The sequence below is a fragment of the Aedes albopictus genome, chromosome 3 (assembly GCF_035046485.1).
Source record: "Aedes albopictus strain Foshan chromosome 3, AalbF5, whole genome shotgun sequence".
Lineage (NCBI taxonomy): Eukaryota > Metazoa > Arthropoda > Insecta > Diptera > Culicidae > Aedes > Aedes albopictus.
The window spans coordinates 197,829,187-197,854,817 of record NC_085138.1 but is presented as its reverse complement, the minus strand read 5'-3'; the positions used below and the strand labels follow the sequence as shown (position 1 = coordinate 197,854,817).

General features: G+C 41.7%; 1 protein-coding gene across 1 annotated transcript; it reads right to left on the bottom strand.

Moving 5' to 3' along the window:
* Positions 1–11: 11 nt before the first annotated feature.
* LOC109428141 (uncharacterized) lies at positions 12–20,502 on the bottom strand. Its single transcript, XM_029863532.2, has 3 exons — positions 18,887–20,502; positions 136–521; positions 12–16 (listed from the first exon to the last, which is right to left on the bottom strand). The coding sequence occupies exons 1-3, from the start codon at positions 20,293–20,295 to the stop codon at positions 12–14; spliced, it is 1,800 nt and encodes a 599-aa protein (XP_029719392.2). The 5' UTR covers positions 20,296–20,502.
* Positions 20,503–25,631: the final 5,129 nt, after the last annotated feature.

The following is a 25,631-nucleotide window of genomic DNA, read 5'->3' as shown; positions in this document are numbered from 1 at the left end:
TATTGAAATTATTAAGCTAAAAAATGTGATATCTGTAGGTACCATTAATTAATCTAAATTATTATCTCTTGTAATGATATTTCTTCCTAAATTTACTACAGCTAATTTCACAAATAAAAATTGAAAACGACGTACCGTTTAATATCAAGTACAGCACATAGCTACCCAGCAGATGCCTATTGTTCAATGGCATCGGTTCCCCTTGATTATTCTGATCGTCTTGTACAAACGCAAACGTACCATAACTATGAGCCAGAAAATTGATCAACCCCGACGGATGAAGGTCCCCGATGATTTTATCAAACACCTTCGGTAAGGGGGACTTTTTCGGATAATGAATGCCCAACGGTAGAATGGCCAATTCGCTCTTCATCCTGGAGACCAGCCCTAGTTCCGTTTTGTACTTGTTGTGGTATGTGATGGAGTCAATTGGTACCAAAACGACTCCGTACAATTTCCCGCGTGCCAACCGTTCCAATGCCTTGCCGAGACTGTCACTCTCTTGTGGTAGGAAAATTGTTCTGGAAACATACAAAAACGAGAGACATGATTATGAGCTAAGTAATGTGATAATAACAACTCAAATATTAGAAGTACGGCAAAACGTCCACCATCTTCAAAAATATGGCTCACTGTATTATTAGTCAAATATTTGACGTCGGGGACTCGGTGCCTTAAGATCCTGTATACTGTGGTCAAATATTTGTCCAAAAATAAACCAATGCTAAAACATCTTATTTGACTCGATCGAATTTTCGTTAGTGTCAAACAGATGTTTGATCTTGTCAAATATTTATTATATTTCGTTTTTCTTGAGATAGTTTAGAGATCTTTTGTGGTCTTGTGGCTACCGCTTCTAATTCATATGCAGAAGATCCTGGATGCAATCCCTGGCTCATCCATTTCTTCTTACTTTGTATCTTTCTATCTACTTTCTCTCTCTCTCTTCTACATAGACATCTAATGTATAATCGTATGTTCGTACCGATCGCTAGAACCAGAAACGGATTTGAAAAAAGCCGTTTCCCTTCCTTCAAGCTTTCACACACCACAGTGTCAATCTATCATATAACGCCTACAAGTTATGCAACCAAGCGAACTGTGTCGCTTTACAGTAATCTTGACACAATCTATCACTTTACGCCTGGCATTCATGGACCAATGCATAATAAGCCTTGTGCCAAAAATAAAACATTTCCCACCAACACACCGACATATGCATGAGCTTGTGCAGGTGCAGAGGACTCTCAACGGCCTGTTGGCAACAAGCAATTGCTATTAACACTTCCTGCCATTGTCGTCTAAAATCCAAGATTACCAACGCTCACACACTGAAGATGCCTGTTAGTCCTAAGCAGCATTGGTTCCTTGTGTGCGTGTAGCCGATCTGGCAAAACTGGAGTTGCAACTGCGGGCCGTCAATCAAGTTTTAAGTTTTTTTTTTAGTTTAGATATTTTATAGATCTTTTGCAGTATTTTCTATGATTTCATTAACGGAACTGTTATTCTTTGAAGATCCCCGCTTTGTTTTTTTTTCTTCAAAAGTGCCTACTGAGCTAGTTTTAATATTTCTTAACGAATTACCAACAAAATTCTTGGCGGTATTCTCATGCAATTACGATTACGATTACGAACTGATTCAACGGCAACGACTTTTAGCGCAAAACAACGGACAAGAATTTCAACTTGAAATGTATTAACCCTAGCCCAGCAGGGTAAACTGGTACAACTAGCCAATGACTCATGGCAATGAGGCATGCCGTATGAAGCTTGAGATCCTAGAACTGAGCGAAGTCCGTTGGCCGAATATTGGAGAACATAGGTCAAATTCTGCAATACTCTGGCCTACGAGGTGAACACGGTCCTCGCCACCGTGGAGTTGGCTTCCTGCTCAGCGCTCACGCCCACGCTGCGCTCATGAAGTGGGAACCTATTAATGAGAGTATAATTGTAGCAAGATTCAGAACACGGTTTCGAAACCTTACCATGATCCAATGTTACGCACCAACCGATGCTGCCGAATTGCAAGATAAAGAGAACTTTAACAGTCAACTGAATGCTGTCGTGGGCAAGATTCCGAAAGGTGATATCAAGATCCTCATGGGTGACTGCAATGCGAAGGTTGGTTCCGACCACTGGGACTATGAGCACGCCATGAGACGCCATGGTCTCGGAGAAATGAGCGAAAACGGTGATTGGGAGATCGCTCTTTCCTCATTGAGCAGTGACATGGGTTTTCCGTGATGGTGTCACGGAAAATCAAATCGACCACATCTGCATCAGCCAAAAATGGGAACGGAGCCTTCTTGATGTGCGGAACAAACGTAGTGCCGACATTGCGTCCGACCATCATCTCCTAATCGGCGAGATCCGACTGCGCATTGCCAGGATCCAGCGACAGGAGGAGAAAATTGGGCGCCGGTTCAACACACACCGACTGGAAGACGCTGCTGTGAAAAGGTCCTTTGTCGAGGAGCTAGAGAACCGTGCTGCGAGTATTTCAGAAGGTGAGCTACGCACCCGAAGAAAGCAGATCACAGATGATACCTGGAGGAAGACAGAGGAACGAAGGAACGCCAAAGCCGCGATAGAGCGAGCGAAAACACGAGGAGCCAAAGCCGTAGCCCGTCAGCGCTATTCTGCTCTCGAGAAGGAAGTAAAACGCTCATATAGACGGGACAAAAGAGCGGGGGCGGTCTCTCTAGCCAACAAAGGCGATAAAGCCGCAAACACCGGCGACATCCGTCTCCTCTACGATGTTTCACGTCGCCTTAGTGGGACCAAGATGCTCTAGCGTGCGCAGCTTTTTGTTTTTTCTCACTCACTCTCGTAAACAAACACGCGAGAGAAATAGATAATAGAGGGGGCACTTTGCCCCCTCTTTTATCTCGCTCTTTCAAAATGAACGAGCGAGAAAAAAGAAAAGGCTGCGCACGCAAGTGCCAAGATGAATGCTACGATGCCCGCGAAAGACACGTCTGGACAGTTACTGACGTTGGTTCGAGCACTTTGGAAACCTTTTTCAAGTGTCGGCCACGCTATCAACACCTCAGCATGATCCGCCAAGGGTTCGACGCATTACCCGTGTCAACACCGAAGCTCCATTAGTGCAGAAGATAGAAACAGCCATCCGTAGCATGAAATCGAACTGGGCCTCAGGGGTCGTTCGCATATCAGCTAAGGAGTGTATCGTAAAGTAGTTGAAAATGTTTACAATAGCCTCAAAAATAGTTTAATACAACTTTTCAGTAATTTTATTTTTGTAGATACTGTATAAATCCTTGAAAAAAGAAATGGCTTTTATGATTTTCTAAAAATGCTCTTTTAACTGGGTTTTTAACCTAGATTACTGAACGCATGTTTTTAAATTTTTGCACACCTTCTAAAAAATTGAAATTGCGAAAAAAATTCGATAATGTTCGCAAATTGTTAACCTTTTTGTGCAAATATAATAAGCTCCAGAATCCTCATGATATAGGCAAATTATTTTTTTCAAGAAAAATCTCCACTGCATTTAAGCGCAATTCTTAAAAATGAAAAAAGGCCATTTTTGAGGAACCCCTTTTTTCTATGCTCCTCCAAATCATGTTTTCGCAAATAAAAAATACATAAAATGAAAAATTCGCATTTTTTTAAATAGGTTATGTTTTTTAATTTATGGACGAGTAAGTTAGAGCAAAAAATAGAATTTTATAACCTTTTAAGATATTAAAAGCAGAACCTCAAAGTTTGACCAAAAAATAGACGTTTTTTGGAGTGGACCATTTTGTAGATATAGGAGATTTTTCTATCGAAAATATGAATTTTGAAAGTCGGTGTTGAATGATATGTTATGTGTACATAACTGTTAACAAGCATCAATATTTTCCAGATTTTTTATCGTACAAATTTTATTCGCTACAGATTTTTGAAATGTTGAATAATCTTAACAAAATTGCATTTTCTGCAGATTTTTATTTTATGAAGTGTGTTCATTTAATCATATTTTCGATAATACTAAATATTTTCCAAATTTTTCCAAGCTGTTCTAAACTTAACTATATTGTGAAGATTTCATAGAAGAACCGAAATGAAAAGACCAACCCAGCTTCGAGATAGAGCATCCTGAACATTTTCAACTACTTTCCGATACACTCCTTAAGATGCTCAAAGCTGACCCCGTAGTATCCGCACAACTACTGCATCAATTATTCTGCAACATATGAGAAACCGCGACATTTCCGGCAGATAGGATGCAAGGCGTACAGGTACCCAAAAAGGGTGACCTGACTATATGCGATAATTGGCAGAGCATCATGTTACTGTGTATAGTTCTCAAAGTCCTCTGCAAAGTGATCCTAAACTGGATACAGGAGAAGATTGACGCAACTCTCCGACGACAGCAAGCAGGATTCCGTGCCGGACGATTCTGTGTGGACCATATTGTCACGCTCCGTATCATCCTGGAGCAAATGAATGAATTACCTGTTGTTCATTGACTACAAAAAAGCTTTCGACCGTCTCAATCACGGAAACATGTGGGAAGCCCTCAGGCGTAAGGGTGTCCGTGAGAAAATCATCGGCCCCACTGAAGCACAGTACAGAGCATTTTCGTGTAGAGTACTGCACAACGGTGTTTTATCCGATCCCATCCGGGTCGTTGCTGGAGTGAGGCAAGGATGTATACTATCACCACTACTGTTCCTCATCGTAATCGACGAGATGCTGGTTGGTGCGATTGATCGTGAGCCGTGGATCGCTGTGACAACCCATTACCATGGAGCACCTAGATGACTTCGAACTGGCTGAGCTCAACGGCGCTCTGATAGGCAGAGCAAGCTCGATGATCTTGCCAATCGCTCCTTGGCGGCAGGTCTTATTATCAACGTCAACAAGACCAAATCATTGGATGTAAACACGGCCAACCCTTCCAGCTTTATGGTAGCTGGGCAATCAGTGGAGAATGTTGAAAGCTTCCAATATCTTGGTAGCCAAATGGCGGCCGATGGTGGCACCAAGATCAACATAGGTGGACGGATCAAAAAGGCGAGGGCTGCTTTTGAAAGTTTAAGAAATGTATGGAAAACAACCAGACTCGAACGTGAAATCTGTGTTGCTATACGCCAGTGAAACCTGGTGTGTATCAGCGGAGAACACTCAACGGCTGCAAGTCTTCGTCAATAGATGCCTGCGGTATATAATTCGTGCATGGTGGCCCCACAATTGGATCTCCAACGTCGATGTCATCAAAAGAAATCCCGAAAAACGATGGACGTAATAAAAGAACCATCACCAAGGGTTCCATCCAAAATTTCGCCAGGGTTGTCTTCAGATATATCTCTAGGGGCTCTTCCAGTTTTTCTTCCAGAAATTCCTTCAGCGGTTTCTTCAAAAAATCTTCCATGGACTCTTCCAATTATGCGTACAGTTTTTTTTTTCACAAACTCCTCCAAAGTTTTTTTTTCAGAAATTTATCCAAGGATTCTATTGAAAATTTTGCGCAGGAATGTCTCCACGAATTCCTTCAGAAGTTCATTCATGTTTTTCAGTGATTCCAGCAGGTATTTCTACAGAGGTTCCTGCAGAAATCCATACAAAGACTTCTTCAGAAGTTTCCGCGCATATTCCTCCATCTATTTCACCAGAAATTTCTCCAGGATTGAAACCAAGTATACCAGTGTACCTAAAGTGTTTACTTGGATTCGTTAAAAATTTCTCAAGAAATTCTACAGAAATTCCTTTTGAAATTTCTCAAGAGATTTTTATAGAAATGTTTATAAAAAATTTATCTTCAGTCATTCTTCCAGAGATTGCTTCGAAAATACGTTCAATGATTCCTCCGAGAATCGTTTCAGAGTATCCTCCATAAATTTTGGTAAGTGGTATCATCAGAAATTTTACTAAATATGTATTATAAATTGTTAAAGGGATTCCTCCAAGGATTAAAAGTTTTCAAATATTGGCCATTTGAGCATTTTTACCAAAATGTTGCAGTTTCTTGTAAAAAATTCGTTTACGGAACTTGATACAGGTCCACTCATGTTTTGTAAATAGCTGTTTGAAATCGTGATTTTATTGAAAAGAATAAAGGAAAAATGATCAACTTTCCCCCAGATTACGGCACAAGCTTATAGTAAACTAAAATTTGATGGTATTTACAATTTATTTCTCTGCGTAATAGAGACCAATGAATACTTCTAGATTTTTTTTTTCACATAGTTCACAAGGAACTCTTTCTAAATACATATCACAAACGCTAGAAAAATGTTATAGGAGTTTCACCAAAACTTTTTATTGTAATTTCTTAGACAAAGTCAGTTGGAAATTTCTTCAAAATATCGTCTAGGAATTTTTTTCATGCATTTTCTCATAGTTTCAAACAGAAATGGTTTCAAACTTGTCAAAAAATCATATTAAGTGAGCCTATTTTTTAGGAACGTATTCCTTAGGAAGTTTCGGGTAGAATTTATCACAGTTTTTTATTCACCTTTTTCCAACTATGTGAGAAATAAAAACTACTAAAATGTGTACAGCTCTAAAATGTGTGCTTGTTCGCAATTTCAATAGGTTTTCCATAACTTCTTTTTCTACTTGAAGTAACGTCCACACTGACTGGGACAGAGCCTGCCCCTAAGCTTAGTACTCTAAAAACACTTCCACAGTTATAAACTGAAAGCTCTCTCTGGTTATTTTGCATGTGTACAGGAGATAGACAAAATGATCGGAACGGGCACAATTTTTACTTTTCATAAACTGTTGAACTAGCTGTAATTTTTCGAAAAATGCATCAAATATTATCAAATTTCACTGTAAGTTGATTTACTAGTTGTGTATCAGTGGTCCTAATTTGGATAAGATCGGGCTATTCTACACGAAGTTGGAATGATTCTAGAAAAAGGTATAATTATTAGATAGCCTTCTTTGAGCTGTTATATCTCCGGATTCAATGAACCAATGAACCAATGCAATGAAATTTTGTACATTTATTACTAATATAAAAAGCTTGAAAATCGTTTGTCTAAACTGGATTTTTTTGACGTAAACTACGTCTATGGGGAAGGTACGGTACTGTACCACGGCACCGGGTGTAAAATGAAAATCTAAATTTTGCGACCGTCACGAAATTATGAAAGATTTTGCACGCTAATAACTCAGCCATTTATTGACCGATTTTTAAAATTTTGCCATCAAACAATCTCAAAACTATGTCCCTTTCATGTCAAATAGAGAAAACTATTGATTTTCAACAGCAAACTATTGAAAATTGCGGAAAAGTGAACCTATGTTTTAATTTTATCCAGCCAATCACGAGCGAGCACATTTTTTGGGTTTTCTCGCTTGGTATATAAGTTATTGTCTTCTTCTAATCTTCCATCATTCTTCCGCGACACCTCGAGGGGAACGCATCGGAGGACTGCTAGCCAGTTTCTCCGCTTGCTTCTCCCTTCAGTATGCTTTGGCAAGCCAAGCGCGATGATTGTCGGCGGTTGCGCTTTCGTGTGTTCCCTTCGCATCGTCGTCGTGCGCGGCGCTACTGGAGCCACCACCAGCCGGTTCAAACTGATGCACGGCAAAACTGTTACGACACGGAAGCCTTGCTGCCCGACGACGTTTTGCACAGTATCGTCACGCAAAGCAAACTCTGCCGATCTGGATTTGGTTGTCATAATTACCGAATTTCACCTCATGTACGCAAATTGAACAATAATTGATCAGCATATAGATTTAAACAGCCCTTCTAAGGGCTTTGAAAATGTTTTCCACAAGAGAGAACCGAATAATTTTCCAAGAAAGACGTCGGGACACAAACTTCTACGCATCTTTCATCATTCATTCACACCTCGAGGAAGACGCATTGGAAGACTGCTAGCCGGTTTCTCCGTTTGCTTCTCCCTTCAGTATGCTTTGCATCGTTGTGCGCGGTACCAGTGGGGCTGCTAACCAGTTCACACCGGATCAGATCTCTGGTGCTGCAGGAGCGAAAACTTTCTTCATTCTGGCTTCAAAGGGCGTCCGGGCAGCTTTGTAGAAGCCAACAAAATTACACCGCTGAATCGCGCTTGCAGTAAAACGGTCCTTGTAAGGGCTACGAAAATGTCCCACGGGGGTGAAACAATGATTTTCTTAGGATGAAAGCCCGGGACACAAGTGTCAATCGCTATGAGCGCTGTGTGAAAATTGAATAGCGCTCCGTCGCAACAATGACATATTCAATACAAATTTGTTTAAACTGTGCTAGTTGATTGGCAATTTCGAAAACATTTTCTTCTTCTCACATGATGAAGAAAATTTCATTTTGATGAATGTATTACTCAGTGTTGCCATATTTCAATGTGTGCAAGTCTTCGCAAAATTCGTAAATCTCTACAATTTTGCCTAAAAATTTGCATGATTTATCGAAATTATGCAAATTTTCAATCGAAAGCATTTGGTGTGCGTTGTGAAAGTGTCGAAACCACCGAGAATTTAAAATCAACTGCATCAAAGGCGCGGCGCGGAAAATTAACCATGTTTTATCGCATAGGAGCTCAATTTTCTGTAAAATTGGTTCGAACAGTTCTTTAAATGGTCAACTATTTTCTGAAAGAGGGTACGGTGAGTTTTCCGAGAAAGTTGCTACCGCCAAGAATTTGCATTCTGTGGAAATCAATCCGCATCTTGTCGCGGAAAAGGCAACATTTCTCTAGTGCGAAAATTGCACTATTGCATTCCTTTTCATCATAACAAGTGTTTGAAAATTGAGACTATCAAACCAATTATTCTTACAAAGCCTATCATCGTCGCTGTTCTGACATTTGCTGGCAGAACAACGAAATTATTGATGACACGTGCAATATGTTTAACAAATTCTGGTTCAAACAATTCTTTTGAGGGCTTCATCAGCAGTTTTCAGAAAGAGTAAACGGCAGATTTTCTGACAAAGTGACGCTGGTGGTCACATAAGTGTCAAAACCGCCTGATTTTGCAACCTACTCCTAAACTAAATGCAACAGTCTTATCACCTGGCCGTGTCACCGAATCTGGCGAGTACGCTTCCTTCTTGCGTGTACAGTGTATAGTTATAAAGGAATTTCTTCAGGCTTTGCTTATGCTTCAAACTTTGTAATAAATATTTCCAACACAAATCCCCAGAATCCACCAGAACCTTGTAGAATTTACATTGTTAAAATTAACGATTTCCAAACCATTAGCCACTACAAATTCTATTATTGATCCAAAGAAATTGCATAGTAGTCCTTTGTCGTTCATAACAAAATGTTTTACGTAGTTTACGTCATGCGGTTGTGTCTTGTACACACCCCTCTGATTTTTTTTTCAAAGGCAATCTAAATTATATATAATTACTATTTCGAATTTTGAAACGATGTTGATGTTATGAATAAGTTGGTATTGTATTAGAAAAATAATGTAATCGTTATAATCTTCTTCCATGTTAAGAATTTGAAGTTTGGGCAAATATTTTTCATAGCTCATTATATAAGTCATAACTGCTCAAATGGGCTGCAAAACGGTGAGTCGATAAGGAGAGCGTCTAACATAGCTCTGGTCCTCACGAGTTCCTACCTCATGCTTCCACGGGTCAAACGATGACAAAGACCGCCAGCTAAGAGTTGTGTGCTTAGTTGGTAGTGCAGCCTGGGCACTGTTGTCCTTCTGACTTCAGCTAGATTGAGGAGGTACGATCCGAGCGTCTGTTCACCAAGGAAGTGCGGCTCAAACAGCGTCTGTTCTGGCGGTTCTATAACATTTACCCGAAAACCATTTACCCGAAACACATTTACCCGAATGACATTTACCCGAACGTCATTTACCCGAACGCGACATTTACCCGAATGTGACATTCTCCCGAATACGACATTTACCCGAATACGACATTTACCCAAATGCGACACTTACCCGAAAAATGCAAAAAAAAAATCGTGGACTTGATCCCCATGTGATTTGTCAATAATAAATATGTTATGGCCCGGTGTTATACAGCCGGCTTTCGTTAGACCTTATAATCATCAGCCCAAGTGATCATCAAGCACTCTGGTACAGGACTAACTGGCGATCAAAATGCAATTTTAATTTGAGGATTGTTTAATGTTTTGACGTTTAACTTCACATCACAAGCCCGAACGCCAACCCAAAATCATTCAGGAGGTCGCCCAAAAAGTGTTCACTGTGGACAATTTATTAGATGTTGATAAAACTTAATCAGTTAGAAAAGGGTAATCCTTGGGCAATCTTTAGCAACGTTGTGATTCATGTAAGGTTTACTTAGAGGGAAGAATTAACATAAGTTAAAATTCCCTAATAAAAAGAAATGAAAAAATTAGGGTTTACGGAAACGCAAGAAGTAAATGCAATGCATTTAAGAAAACTGCGACGAAGGGAAAGGTTGCTGATTCAAACAGTTTGCCTGATATTCAGCGTGCATATCCGCTGTTCTTTGGAACTATAAAATGCTGTTACAGTATAGTTGTTGAAGTTTTTATTAAAGAATTCTTTTATTTCAAGCTATGACTGTTCTTTCGAAGTTATTCCTTTGAAAGCTATAAGTATTTTAATCTGAAATGTTTCCTTCTTTTAAATGTTGAATGTTCTTTCAAATAGACGATCTTATAACCAAACCCCCACGAAATTCGTTTTTATCATAATTCATTTGGTATTGAGTTTTTGCCCCAGACGATGTCTTGCCCGAAAAGACATCGAGCCATTCGGCTAAAAATCATTCATGTCGAAAGTCATGACGATGAATGCTAAATTGTCACCAAGAAGTTTGAGATAAATTGAACTGTTTTAGCACAACTGAACATTCGAATGTAATGACTTTTTAATTACCAAGCTATTACATTTTAACAACACAGGCTGCTTTGAGCTACTTATATACATTTATATACTCACTCACAATTTAGCAGCCATACTGCAAGTATTCTCTACTTCTTCTAATATTTACCTTTTTTTTAAAAAATAGGCTGTTCTTTTGAATTTGCAGAGTCCAACTGTGTACTGTAGCTGAGTTGGTCGACCAAACTGGAAATAGAGGCTATTTTTCGAGTTGGAATGTCATATAGGGTAAGTGTGCCATCAGTAATCTCATGCTCCCATTTTCATCCTATTCTAAAACAAGCAATTACGGCACCGATTGACTCCGTTCTTTTTGTTTTCATGGGTGCTCACTTCTAACAAAAAATACAAAAATAAGTAACAAAACAAACAGCGCTTCAATCCTTTGTTTTTCGTGGGATGAAAATGGGATCCACATGCTTAATAAGGGAACCAATACCCTAGTTTATTTGCAGACGAACTTCTAACTCCATGAAAGATTTGTCCTTCTTTGAATAATAAGCTGTTCTTTCAAGTTAAGATTTACACAATTGACTGGTGGCCAAATTAGCAACTTGATAAGATATTTTCCTTTTTTTAGAATAGACTGTTCTTTCGAGGCCTGCTAATCGATCGATCTATCATTTTTTCGGCCTAATGACCACTCGGTTAGTATGCTTGGCTTACTATCCATTTCTCTACCTATAACGGGGTAATGACCCATTCGGGGTAATGGCTTTTGGGATAAAGGCCTATTCGGGGTTATGGATTTCGGGCCGTGGCATTAGGGGTAACTTGGTAAAGTTTCTTTTACAGAAATAGTGTTAACCTCACTAAGTTGTTTGGTGGTCAAACTATTCCTATCCTTTGGAGATTTTTCCTTCTTCTATTCAAAGGCTGTTCTTTCGAGTTGTACTGCTGCATATTTTATTGGCGTTTGAAATACTAACTGTATATGAGTTTTTTTCTTCTTTCGATCCTAGGATGTTCTTTTAAATTACATTTTTACAGGATTGAGTGATGGATTCCAAGTCTACACCAAAGAATTTTCCCTTCTTTTAATAACAGTGAACAAATTGCAAACTTTTTTATCAAAGTTTTTTTTCTAACGATATGTTGATTTGCCGAGGGCTGTTCTGTAATCGATTCGATCTAATGACCATTCGGCCTACAAATAGAGTTTTTCTCTTCCTTTACGATCATCAAAACGATCAAATCTGACTATACATGTCAATGATTGCTACTCCGTGATTGATCTGAGCTGGTTCCAATTGCACTGACATCCAAATGAATAAGGGCTGGGACACTCCACTTATTCTCAAAGTGCAATTCTAGCAGCTCATACATTTTGGATCAATAACGGCACCGGTCATGTCCTTATAGTCAGTTGGGAAGGGAAAGGAATGTTAGGTGGGATGGTTGTTGCTACTAAAGACCGAGAGCACCTCTGCATCCCCACAATCAGCACGGACTGGGGTATTTGTTAGATGGAAAGGACGGGAGATCTGGGAGTCACCGTTCGGTCGGTGATGCGATCCATGGATTGTGGGTTATTTATAGTGTTCGTAAGATGATACATTGCATTGTGTGGTGAATAAGGTGAATAAGTTCAAGCGGCACAGCACGCTTTGGTTGCATAACTTGTAGGCGTTATATACACTGTGCTTTGAGTGGAAGTTGGAAGGGAGGGAAACGACTTTTTTTCCAATTCGTTTCTGGTTCTAGCGATGGCTATGAACATATGAATATACATGAGTTGTATATGTAGAGAAGAGGGAGAGAGAAAGTGGATAGAAAGATACAAAGTAGGATGAAAGGGACGGGCCAGGGAATGAACCTATGACCTTCTGCATATGAATCAGAAGCGGTAGCCACTAGACCACCAAGCCCGTCTTGTTTTCTCTTCTTTAAATCATAAACTGTTCTTTGCTTATCGAAAGAACAGCTTATGAATCAAAGAAGGGTAAATCTCTAGAGGGAATGCCAACAGCAAACACAAAAAATATCAAGCTCCAGTGATTAGTTATATTCAGGTATTTACCCTGTGAATTCCTATCGCGGATCATTTCAGGGAAAATTTAATAAAATGTGTTTTTGAGGAATTCGACATTAAAAATATTTGTCTGAGCCGCAGTACAAAATAATACATGTACTTTTTGCATTGAACAAAACAAATGAACTTTACTCACAAAATCATAATTTATGCAGAGTAATAAACTATTCGGGTAAATGTCGCATTCGGGTATGTGTCGCATTCGGGTAAGTGTCGCATTCGGGTAAGTGTCGCATTCGGGTAAGTGTCGCATTCGGGTAAATGTCGCATTCGGGTAAATGTCGCGTTCGGGTATTTGGCATTCGGGTATATGTTACATTCGGGTAAATGGTTTTCGGGTAAATGTCTTTCGGGTAAATGGTTTTCGGGTAAATGTTATAGAATCGTTCTGGCATCCAGCGGCTGAGTATGAAATGCTGTATTGCGTCAGCTATACCTAAGAAGGCAGCCCCTTCAACGCAATGTAGGCAGCGCGGCCCCGGTAAGGTAGCCTGCTGAAAACCTTCAAACACCCAGAAAAGCAATAGTAGAGTAAACGGATTGATTTAACGGCAACAGACCCGGCAACGAATAAAGAACAACGATTGGAAAGTCGGATCTTGGAACGTGAGAACTTTGAATGAACCCGCACGTGTTGGGCTCCTGGCTCGTGAACTGCGGAATGTCGGCGTTAATATGGCCGCTATCCAGGAGATACGCTGGCCCAAAACTGGAGAACGCGAATTCCGAGCGGTGGATCCCATCGCCAACACTTCATTCAAGTACCACATCTACTACAGCGGCGGCAATAAGGCAGAACGCGGAGTTGGCTTTATAGTGATCGGGAAGCAGATGAAGCGAGTTATTCGGTGGAAGCCGATAAGCGACCGAATCTGTTGAGGATGAAGGGCAAGTTCTTCAACTACAGCCTGATCAGCATCTATGCGCCAACGAACGACAAACCCGATGACATGAAGGATGAGTTCTATGATAGCCTTGATAAGGCCTACGGAGATTGGGCAACAAGATGTCAAAATAGTCATCGGAGATGCAAATGCGCAGATCGGCAGAGAAAGTTTCTTTCGGCATGTCATTGGAACGGAAAGCCTTCATTCTGTTACCAACGATAATGGTCTGCGCCTTGTGACATTCGCTGCTGCTAGAGGGATAGCAATCAGCAGTACCTACTTCGCACGTAAGAATATCCGAAAACACACCTGGCGACACCCGAGTGGCGACACTTGCTCCCAGATAGACCACGTGCTGGTCGACGGGCGACATTTCTCGGACGTCATAGATGTGAGGTCCTACAGAGGCCCGAACATCGACTCGGATCATTATCTTGTAGCCGCTAAAATTCGGGCGCGATTATCCAGCGTCACGAGTTCAAGAAACAACAGGACGATGCGTTTCAACATCCAGCGCTTGTCAGCCGAAGGGGTTGCTGCACAGTACCATCAGAAGCTAGACGAGAGGATAGGAGAGACCAACGGATCTGGAGATGTCAACAGCTTGTGGGGAAGTATCCACGAAGCAGTGACAACAACAGCGCAAGAGGTGATTGGTACCGCTCAGCGACGCCAACCAACCATTACGGTTTGACGAGGACTGCCAACGAGCGACGAACGAAAAGAATGCCGCCAGAAGTCGAATGCTAGTGGCCGGTACCCGGCAGAACAGAGAGCGGTACAGGGTTGCAAGAGCAGAAGAGAAACGAATCCACCGCAGGAAAAACGGCAACACGAAGAGTGTTATTGCTGAAGCGCAGGAAAGTATGGACAGGAACGATATGCGGAGATTTTATGCAACTGTCAATGGCGCGCGGCACAAGACTGCGCCAGTGCCCGCCATGTGCAATGACCGGGAAGGAAATTTGCTGACAGACAAAACAATGGTGGCAGCCAGGTGGAAGGAGCACTTCGAAGATTTGTTGAATGGTAGCAGCGAAGGAGCACCCAGGAACAGGATTAACATAATGGATGACAGTCAAGCAGTGGAACCACCAACACTGGATGAGGTTAAAAAGGCCCTTAAGGAGCTGAAAAACAGCAAGGCTGCTGGGAAGGACGAGATCCCAGTCGAACTTCTTAAGCACGGAAGCGAGCAGCTACATCAATCAATCCATCAGATTATTATAAAGATTTGGGAGGATGAAGAATTGCCCACTAGTTGGTTGGATGGCATCATATGCCCAATCTACAAGAAAGGGCACAGACTGGAGTGTGCCAATTACAGAGGGATTACCCTTTTAAATTCGGCGTATAAGATACTGTCGCGTGTCCTGTTCAACAGACTGCGACCTCTTGAGGAGTCCTTCGTCGGCGAATACCAGGCTGGTTTTCGTGAGGGCCGATCAACGACGGATCAAATGTTTACCCTGCGGATGATCCTAGATAAATTTCGGGAATATAACTTGCAGACTCACCATCTGTTCATTGATTTTAAAGCAGCGTACGATTCAGTGAAAAGAAATGAGCTTTGGCAGATGATGTCAGAACATGGTTTTCCGGCGAAACTAATTAGGCTGATACGCGCAACGCTGGATGGATCAAAATCAAGTATTCGGATCGCGGACGAAGTGTCTACGTCGTTTGTGACCTTGGATGGATTGAAGCAGGGGATGCTCTTTCAAATTTATTGTTCAACATTGCACTCGAAGGAGCGATTAGGAGGTCAGGCGTGCAGAGGAATGGCTCACATCATCACACGGTGGCACATGCTCCTCGGTTTTGCGGACGATATTGATCTCATCGGCATCGATCGTAGGGCAGTGGAGGAAGCTTATGCTCCTCTGAAGAGAGAGACAGCGAGGATAGGCTTGACGATTAACTCTACCAAGACGAAGTACATGATAGCGGGTAGAGACAGAAGCAGGCCTAGTGGTGTTAGTGCTGAGGTAGTGATTGATGAGGAAGTGTTTGAAGTTGTTGAAGAATTTGTTTATCTTGGAACACTTGTGACATGTGACAATGACGTTTCCCGTGAAGTGAAAAGGTGTATTGCAGCTGCGAATAGGGCCTTTTACGGATTGCGTAGCCAGCTTAGGTCCCGTAACTTGCAAACGCAAACCAAATTCGCTCTGTATAAGACGCTGATTCTTCCGGTTGTCCTCTACGGTCACGAAGCGTGGACGTTGAAGGAGGTAGACCGAAAAGCTTTTGGAGTTTTTGAGCGCAAAGTGCTGCGGACAATTCTCGGTGGGAAACAAGAAAATGGAGTGTGGCGCAGACGCATGAATCACGAGTTGTACCAAGTGTACGAAGATGCGAATATTGTCAAACGTATAAAAAACGGCAGACTTCAGTGGGCTGGACACGTAGTGCGAATGTCGGAAGAAAGAATAGCGAAAACAATATTCAGCAGAGAACCCGGTAGAGGTAGGCGACTTCGTGGGCGGCCGCGAACTCGCTGGCTGCACGCGGTTGAAGAAGATCTACGATCCCTACACGTTCGGGGAAACTGGAGGAACATCGCCCAAGACCGACGAAGATGGTGCTCTACTATACGCTCGGCATTGAAGTAAAGTTACTTTGTAGCCAACAAGGTATCAAGGTAGGTAACTGCTCAAAATTTCATTGCGTTCGGTTCATTGAATCCGGAGATATATAACAGGTCAAAGTTGGCTATCGAATAATTATACCTTTTTTTCTAGAATCTGTTTAACTTTGTGTAGAATACCCTATTCTTTCTAAATTTGTACCATTGCTACACAACTTGATAAATTTTCAGTAAAATTTGAGATTTTTTGATACACTTTCAAGAAGTTACAGCTATTTGATCATTTTTTTGAAAAGTGCCTGTTCCGATCATTTTGTCTATACTGAAATAAATTTTGTTGTAGTTCCTACCGAATCCGTAGTAAAATTAAGAACTGCACGAAAAGTTCCTCGAATGACCGGGAATCAAACCTGTCATCTTCAATATGGACTTGATGAATACCCGTGCGCTTACCGCATCAGCTACTTGGCTTTTCAATCCCGTTAGTAAAAAAACGGAAAAAATAATAAACATTATTTTATTATTTAATAATTATTCCTCCGAAAATTCATAAAATGATCTTGTATGCATTCGTTGTTAGATTCACAAAAAGTATTTCTGAGAGAAATTCTGAATATGTTTCGGGTACTCCAGATCAGCTAATCTTGATCTCGAAACTTTAAGTGGAAAATTGATTTTTTTTTTTGTTATTTCAAGGGCAAATTTCAGAAAAGCTCCTACAATTTCAATAAAGTTTCCGCATACAGGAAAATCCATAAAAAAACATCTGGACAACATAATTGAGGATTCCTAAAAATCTTCTTTAACGAAAATCCTGAGACAAGCCAAAGGAAAAATTAGCTGGAGGAATGTCCTTAGGGAAAACCTAGAAAATTCCTGTAAAAAAAATTGAGAGAATTCTAAGAGTAGTTACTGCAAACTGCAACAAACTTTTGAATGTAAGTCCTGCATGACAACTCTTTGAAAACACGTATTAAGGTATTTATGGAGGAATAAATGCAAGTTTTTGGATGCATTTAAGAAGCATTCTGAATGGGTTTGGATGCATCCCAGAACTTTTCGTGTAGAATCTCAAATGAACCCTGCAAGCATCTTTGTACTCCAATCTGACGAGCACTGTTTTCACCAGAACACATAGGGTAATTCGTTAATTGTTGAACACTACCCAAATGTTGAACAGTTTCTGAATATTTTATTAGAAGTCTTATTTAAGTAAATTTTGCTCAACGTAAACGTATGATGTAGATGCATATACAAGTGTGTCACGATATTGATCCAATTAAGTTACAAAATTATTCATATTTTACGTCAAAAATATTGATTGAAAATTTTGCACCGCTGATGACACGAAAACTACACAATTCTAAAAATTAATTTTAAGAAATTGCTGTTGCGAAATAAGATTTGCGAGCAAATCGACCACAAATATCAAAGGCACACCATAGTTACAAAAACTGGAAGGAAGTCCGTAACAGTTTAACATGGTTTAAAGTCACTCTTTCATTGTTATTTAATTTGACAACAATATTTTTCTTATCGCACTATCAGTATGCATCCATGATCCAATTGTTGAACACTGGCATAACCTACGATGTTAGCATGACTGCCAGGTTTTTTTTTTCACTTTACCTAACCGTGCATTTCATGGGGTTTCAAGGGCATTTCAGGGATGTTCCAGGGGTATTCCAGCGGATTTCAGAAAGGTTCCTGAAGTTTTCAATGGGTTTCAAGGGCGTTCCAGAGGTGTTCAAGAGGGATTCAGAGTGCTAAGGGATTCCCAGGAGTATTTCAAGGCATTCTAGGAGGCTCAGAAGCATCCCACGGGTTTTCAAAGGATTTCAGGGTCGTTTCATGAATGTTCTTGGGGGTTGAGTGAGTCCCATAGGTTTCCAGGAGTGTTTCAGATGCTTTTATAGGCGTATTTTTCTTCTGTCGTTTTCGCTTCTAATCAAATATTTTCAGCCATTTTTGCAGCTAGTCATGTTTAAAACGATTTCAGTCCACTAGAGCTCTCTTCAAATCAGCGATTCCTTGTCATTTGAATGAACTCTCACTGTCACTAACTCGGACAAGCTGGGCACAAAACACGAAAAACCCAGAAAAAATCCGCCAGTGTGAAAAAAAATATCGGATGTCGGGTCAATGTCGTGTCAAATTTTATCACATGTTGGACCACTGTTGGACCCACATCGAATAACTGTTGGATTTATGTTGGGTTTGATGCCCAAAATAAAAACAGATGAATAATAGGTTTATGTCGGGTTATACGTCATCAATTACGAACAAATCTTCAACCGTTCAACAATTAGCGAGAACCGTCCAACATTAGGATGAGCTAGCTTAAGGAAGCGTTCATTATTTGGGTTACAGACTTCCCATACAAATATTATATTTTCTCTTAGAAAATGGAATTTAAGGGAATACAAATTCAATGGGCAGTATAAAGGATAAGTAGATCTAGACGTTCACTGGATATTTTTCAACTAAAGTTGATTTTTGCATGGAAAAACAATTGAAAACAAAAATGCCAGTACTAACCGTTCAACAATTGGCGAATTACCCTACCTGTTCAAAATATGTGGTGCACTCTCAAAGAATCGTACGGCCACATCCGACATATGGTAAGGAAACTGTTCTCTTTGAATGTCATCTACGCTTTCAACTTGTGGCCAACGTTGCTCCTGTTGCAAATACTGGAACAGCAAACCCTGATACACTGATCGTATCACAAAGCAGTAGTAGATCCACGATATCAGCACCACGCGCGCGGAACATCTGTCCGGCGAAGTTAGTACTGCATTCCCGAAAACGACATTGAACATATTCATCAACGGATCGTCTTCGTCCGTTCCTATGAAGTAGTGCCTCAGATCGGAATTCTGGATGCCAATTACCGCTAAAACACCTAATAATAAGCACAAGCCGATGGCTATCCACATTCTCGTTTCAAAGGGTCTCAGCAGTTTTTCCAACGGAGTGTATGGCCGTCCTTCAGGAATTGCAAAGACCAACTTGGACGTGTAATGACCTCTTCCGGCCTTAAGAAGCTCGTTGCGTTTCTTAGTGAACGAAAGGCAGCCTATCCCGAGGTCAACTTCACCATGCTGAATCATTCGCATCAGACCGGTACTGTTGGTTTCACCCAGAAATCCCCACTGAGTTTCGTTTGGTGTGAACTGGTACTCTGCGTGAAAGTTCAACCGTTCCGATAGGATGCTCATCATATCCGCTTCGATACCACTAATTTTTGCCGTATCGGCATCTTCCGTATAATCTCTGATGATGAACGGTCTTATTTCAAAAGTGCCAATCGTTAGCGAACAATTATGAAAATTTTTGAAACGATTTTGGAAAAGGTTCACACTTGACATGTCCATGTCGTTGACGTACACTGAGTGGATGAGCTCGGGGTTCGCCACACCACAATATCCTGGAGTGTAAGGAAAGTATGTGAAAATGTTAACAGCTTCTTGATGAGGTCGTAGATCCGCGTTTAGGAGAATACAACTAGCAATTCCCAACTGCCACATATCGCTGAACATTTTCGAAATCACGTTGAAGTCCATCGGTGCATCGGTCATTACGATAGTATACAGTCCGGAGAAGTCATATATCAAACTATTGAAGTTTTTCATCAAATGCATGAAAGCACTGTAACTGTCAACGAAAATGAGATTGTAGTAAAACGGTCTTCTCTGCATTATGTTAGCCAAATGAAACAACAAATTGGGATTTCCACTTTTACTGCGTAGAACTTGATTGATCAAATCATCTTGCTGGGTTGCCTTATTGGGATCCGAGGACATCCAGTTGATTTGGACTGGAACTTGACTTTTAGAGTAGTATGTCTGCAAAATTTGTACTATAACATCGGAGTAAAAATTTGAGTTCAAGCTGATGGGTTCTAACGCGCCATTGCAACCATCGAACGTTACGATTGACAATAAAACAACGAGCACAGATAATCCCTTCATGCTTCACCGGTACGTCACCTAACAAGGACTAAACATGCCGGTTGTTTTTGAAACATGCTTGATCATTCACAACGGTACATGGTGCCATGACGACATTCTTCAACAAAAACCGGTGATGATTAGACACGTGAGAAGTTTTTATGGATGAATTGTGTTACGAGGCAAATTAATTTGATGAAGTGTATTGTAATCTGATAATCTATGCATTAGTTTTTGTTTCAGAATCCGTCCTTTTCAGTAGAGTAGTTAAGCCACATATACAAGTCCACTGACCACAGGGGCGGGGGCGGGGTGTGTTGGTAAGGTTTGATGTAAGGGGTACATAAAAAAAAGTATGGGGCTAAGAGGGGTTAAATGGAGAGTTCCTAAAGGTTGTACACATGTACACAATTCATATTACGTTGGATACTAAAGTGTAAGTATGTATCGGGTCAGCCAATCGGGAGCGTCTTAGAGACTTCCCGACTCAACTGCCTCAGGGTCGGCACGCTTACCTAAGTTTATCGCGGGACAGGGAAACTTTCGCACTCGATTTCTGGTGATAAACAAGCACTTCACTAAAACAAGGCCTATATTTCGTTTACTGGATTTCTAGGCACTACCCAAGTAACCACGAAGCCATATATAAGTGCATCAATTTTGCCCTATATGGATATTTAAAATTGTGAATATAATGCTGCATTACTTACATAAACACCTCATTGAAGCAATATTAAAGTCGAAAAGCGCCCCACTAAAATCAAATTAGTGCCACATGTTGCAGCACGTTGACAAGCATTGCCAATGTAACATAAATTCATGTGCTGTGCATTTGCATATGCTTAATACGTGCAACACGAAAAGCCAAAACAAAAATCTATTTAAGCACCGTTTCGTTATCGACGGTACTAATGCCCCCACACATGAATGTTTTAATCATTATTTTTTGTTGCCGGGTCGGGAGTCGAACCAGAAGTGTTGAAGACCGCTAGATGAGTTCCATATGCGTTGGCACATTGGATCGTTTCTGCTGCAGTGATAACAACAGATATTTCATTAACTAAAAGGAAACTGTTCTTCTCTCTCAATCATTGTAGTCATGCCATATGTAGTAGAATCCCTGTAATCACATTCTGATAAATCACTGATAAAAACATAATGCTTTTTAGAAGATATTTAATGAATTTAAAAAAATTAAAACACCCTTCGCACACTGCTCATATGCAAATTGTAGTTTCCGCGTCTCTAGCCTTGGGATGGCTTTGGAGTACAGTTGCCGCTGAATATGGACCCGCCTACACGTCCTCATTTTTTTCATTTATTTAGTTAACATCAAATTCATGATAATACTGAATCAACAATTTGCCGCCATAATACTCGATTTGCAGCTACAGCTCTCCAACGTCGGTCACGCCCAACACTCGCCAGATCACGCTCCACCTGGTCCGCCCATCGTGCTCTCTGCGCTCCACGCCTTATTGTACCAACCGGATGGTTAGCAAACACCAACTTTGCAGGGTTGTTGTCCGGCATTCTTGCAACATGCCCTGCCCATCGTATCCTTCCGGCTTTGGCCACTTTCTGGATGCTGGGTTCGCCGTAAAGTGCAGCGAGCTCGTGGTTCATCCTTCTCCGCCACACACCGTTCTCCTGCACGCCGCCGAAGATCATCCTTAGCACCCGTCGCTCGAAAACTCCGAGTGCTTGCAGGTCCTCCTCGAGAGAACCAACGGTCTTATTAACGTCTTGTACATGGTACATTTGGTGCAGGGGTGAATCTTTTTTGACCGCAGTTTCTTCTGGAGCCCATAGTAGGCACGACTTCCACTGATGATGCGCCTTCGTATTTCACGGCTCACGTTATTGTCAGCCGTTAGCAAGGAACCGAGGTAGACGAATTCTTCTACTACCTCGAAAGTATCCCCGTCTATCGTAACATTGCTGCCAAGGCTTGTCCTGTCTCGCTCAGTCCCACCTACCAGCATGTACTTTGTCTTAGCCGCATTCACCACCAGTCCGACCTTTGCTGCTTCACGTTTCAGGCGGGTGTACTGTTCTGCCACCGTTCCAAATGTTCTGGCAATAATATCCATGTCATCCGCAAAACAGACAAATTGGCTGGATTTCGTGAAGATCGTACCCCGGCTGTTGAGCCCGGCTCGTCGCATAACACCTTCCAGGGCGATGGCCTACACGTCCTAGGCTGTCGATATTGGACGAACCGGCCTTGGCTGTCGATATTGGACGGGGTAGGGCTATTAAACCTTCAATTCGAAACTACAGGGTCCTAACAAAATGGGTGGATGAAAATGGGTGTGAAAATTAGGACGACGTTGGGTGGTTTAAATTCGTTACCTGATGACCATTTTCTCCACGCTTACACACTTTACCACTCTACTGATCCTTGAACTTGGTTCACCACAAACTTCCCGAATAAAAATTTACATTAGCCTGACATTAAATTTCGATTTACACATCAACATCAGATTTGATGTACTTCTAATGTCAAACTTTAGAAATTATTACGATTCAGATGTGTTTATGCTAGGTAATTTAGTGTATACATCAGGAAATCAAACGTTTTTTTTATGTCAAGAATATAATCCGAAATATCATAACCTGACGTTTTCAAATGTTTTTTGATGTGCAAACATAAAATTCAAACGTTTTTCTTATGTATGTTTATGTGAATAAAACATTAGATTTAGACTTTCTGATGTACGTTGATGTAAAAAACATTAGATAGGTATTTGGAGTACATAGCTCAAATTTCTAGAGCACCGGAGCACCGTTTTTTAGAACCGTTGAACGGATTTGGATGGAAATGCATCACGCTAATTGTTCAGTGGTTGTCAACAGCGTGATGCATTTTCATCCAAATCCGTTCAACGGTTCTAAAAAACGGTGCTCTAAAAATTTTGAGCAATGTACTCCAAATACCTTATCCTTAAGCAATTCATAATGGTCGCTCTATAACGTAGAATCATCTTCTTCTTTTTCATCTTGGCTTTTATATATGTTCACTCAGCGAAAATAACTAACGAAATTCAACAAAATACCTTATGGATGCCATAAGAATAGACTTATGCAAAAAAGCAAAAAAATCTTAAAATGACTCAGCGAAAATAACTAACGAAATTCAACAAAATACCTTATGGATGCCATAAGAATAGACTTATGAAAAAAAGCAAAAAAATCTTAAAATGATGCAGACTGGATTCGATCCATGAACGTCGGGATCACTGAGTAGGAGTTTTATCCACACGGCTACCGACGCTTGAGAATACCATGTTGCTAAACATTGTATTACATCTGAACTGCTGCAACCCGCAACCCGAGAGTGTGGAAGCGAATGCTCGTGACAAACGTGACAAGCATTCGCAGAAGCGGGCGAAGCAGCCGTCAGGTGAGGAGCTGTCAGGCGGCGCCCGCAAGGCCAGGCGTATAATAACCCCGAAAGCCAGTGGTAATGCCGGAAAGTCGGACCCAAGCCAGGGTTCCCGGAAAGCTGGGAAGGGTGGGCCCGAAAAGGCTGGCCCGTCCCGGAACGATGGGAACAAGGGGTTGCGACCAATGGTGGGCCCTCAGCAGCCACAGAGCAGGGCAATCCAAGGAGAGGACCCTCCTTGGACAAAGGTAGACCGGAAGAGGAAGAAGAAGGTGAATCCGCAGGCAGAAGTGCAGGACGTAAAGCCAAGGCGTAGGAGGGCAGGTGCCAGGCGCGAGAAAGGCGACGCTATCGTCATCAAGATGGAACAGTCTAAGTACTCGGACGTCTTGAAGACGATGCGAAGCGATGCCAAGCTTGAGGGTCTTGGAGCCGACGTACGCAGTATTAGACGTACTCGTACGGGTGAGATGATCCTGGAGCTGAAGCGCCAGAAGGAACACAAGGGCGCCGCCTACAAGAGGCTGGCAGAAGAGGTCCTTGGTGAGGGTGTGCAGGTGAGGACTCTGACACATGAGGCGACTCTGAAGGTCAAAGACATTGACGAGATCACCGAAGTGGAAGAGCTCGACACGGCACTGCGGCAACAGTGCGATGTGCAGGTGGCCGCCGCTGCCGTTAAGCTACGGAGAGAGCCAGCAGGGACACAGATAGCCTTGGTTCAGCTACCTGTGGTGGATGTTAAAAAGTCCGTTAAAGTAGGAAGTATAAAAGTGGGCTGGTGACATTCCACGAGCCACCAGAGGTTTGCTTCAGGTGTCTGGAACCAGGACACAAGTCGTGGGACTGTAAAGGCCCCGACAGGCGCAAACTGTGTAGGCGATGCGGCGCTGAAGGTCATAAGGCCCAAAGCTGCACGAGTCCGCCCATCTGCATGATCTGTACCGGGAAAACCTCGAAAAACAGACATACGATGGGTGGTCCAGGGTGCTCGGCCTTTAAGAAAGCCGCAGTGAACAACAAATCACAGTGCAGGTAACGCAGCTGAACCTGAACCACTGTGATGCGGCTCAGCAACTGCTTTGTCAGGCGGTTTCTGAGTGGGAGACGGATATCGCCATCATTTCAGATCCATACCGAGTACCCGCCGGCAACGGCAACTGGGCCTCGGATGGGACCAGGAAAATGGCGGCGATATGGACGACGGGTAAATACCCCGTGCAGGAGTTGGTGTCTACTACCTATGAGGGCTTCGTGGTCGCCAAAGTAAACGGGGTCTTCTTCTGTAGCTGCTATGCGCCTCCGCGGTGGCCGATCGAGCGGTTCACGCAAATGCTGGACCGCCTAACGACCGTGCTAACAGGGCGAAGGCCGGTGGTAATAGCGGGTGACTTCAATGCCTGGGCTGTGGAATGGGGAAGCCGTTTCACGAACCAGCGGGGTCAGATCCTGCTAGAAACACTGGCCATCTTAGATGTCGACTTGGCTAACGTCGGTACCAAGAGTACCTACCCAACTAACAATTGCAAGTCACAAACAAGCAAGCTTGCTGAATTGTTGCCAAATGATGGTAATGATAGCTGAAGTAAAATTATGCTCTACACATTACTGTTTAAATGATTTTTCAATTGAGAAAGTAGTCAATGTTCGACTTTCCTTATCGGTATCAACAATGATAAATTAAAACACTTTTCAAAAGTTTAACAAGAAATTTATTCGACAAGCACTGATTCCTTAACAAAAGAGTTTAACAAAACATTTGTCTGCATCTTATTAAGTTGATGTATCGATAAGCATATATGCTCCTGAACAATGTGCTTTTCAATGAATTAACTACATCGGCTGTTTTCCTACTCTCCGCATCGACCAATGTGGCGCTAGCTTCTATGCGCGAAAAATCGCTAAAAGTAAATCGCAAAAATATTGTATGGCGAATAGCATCTAAAGGCAAATTTATCGAAGAGGAATA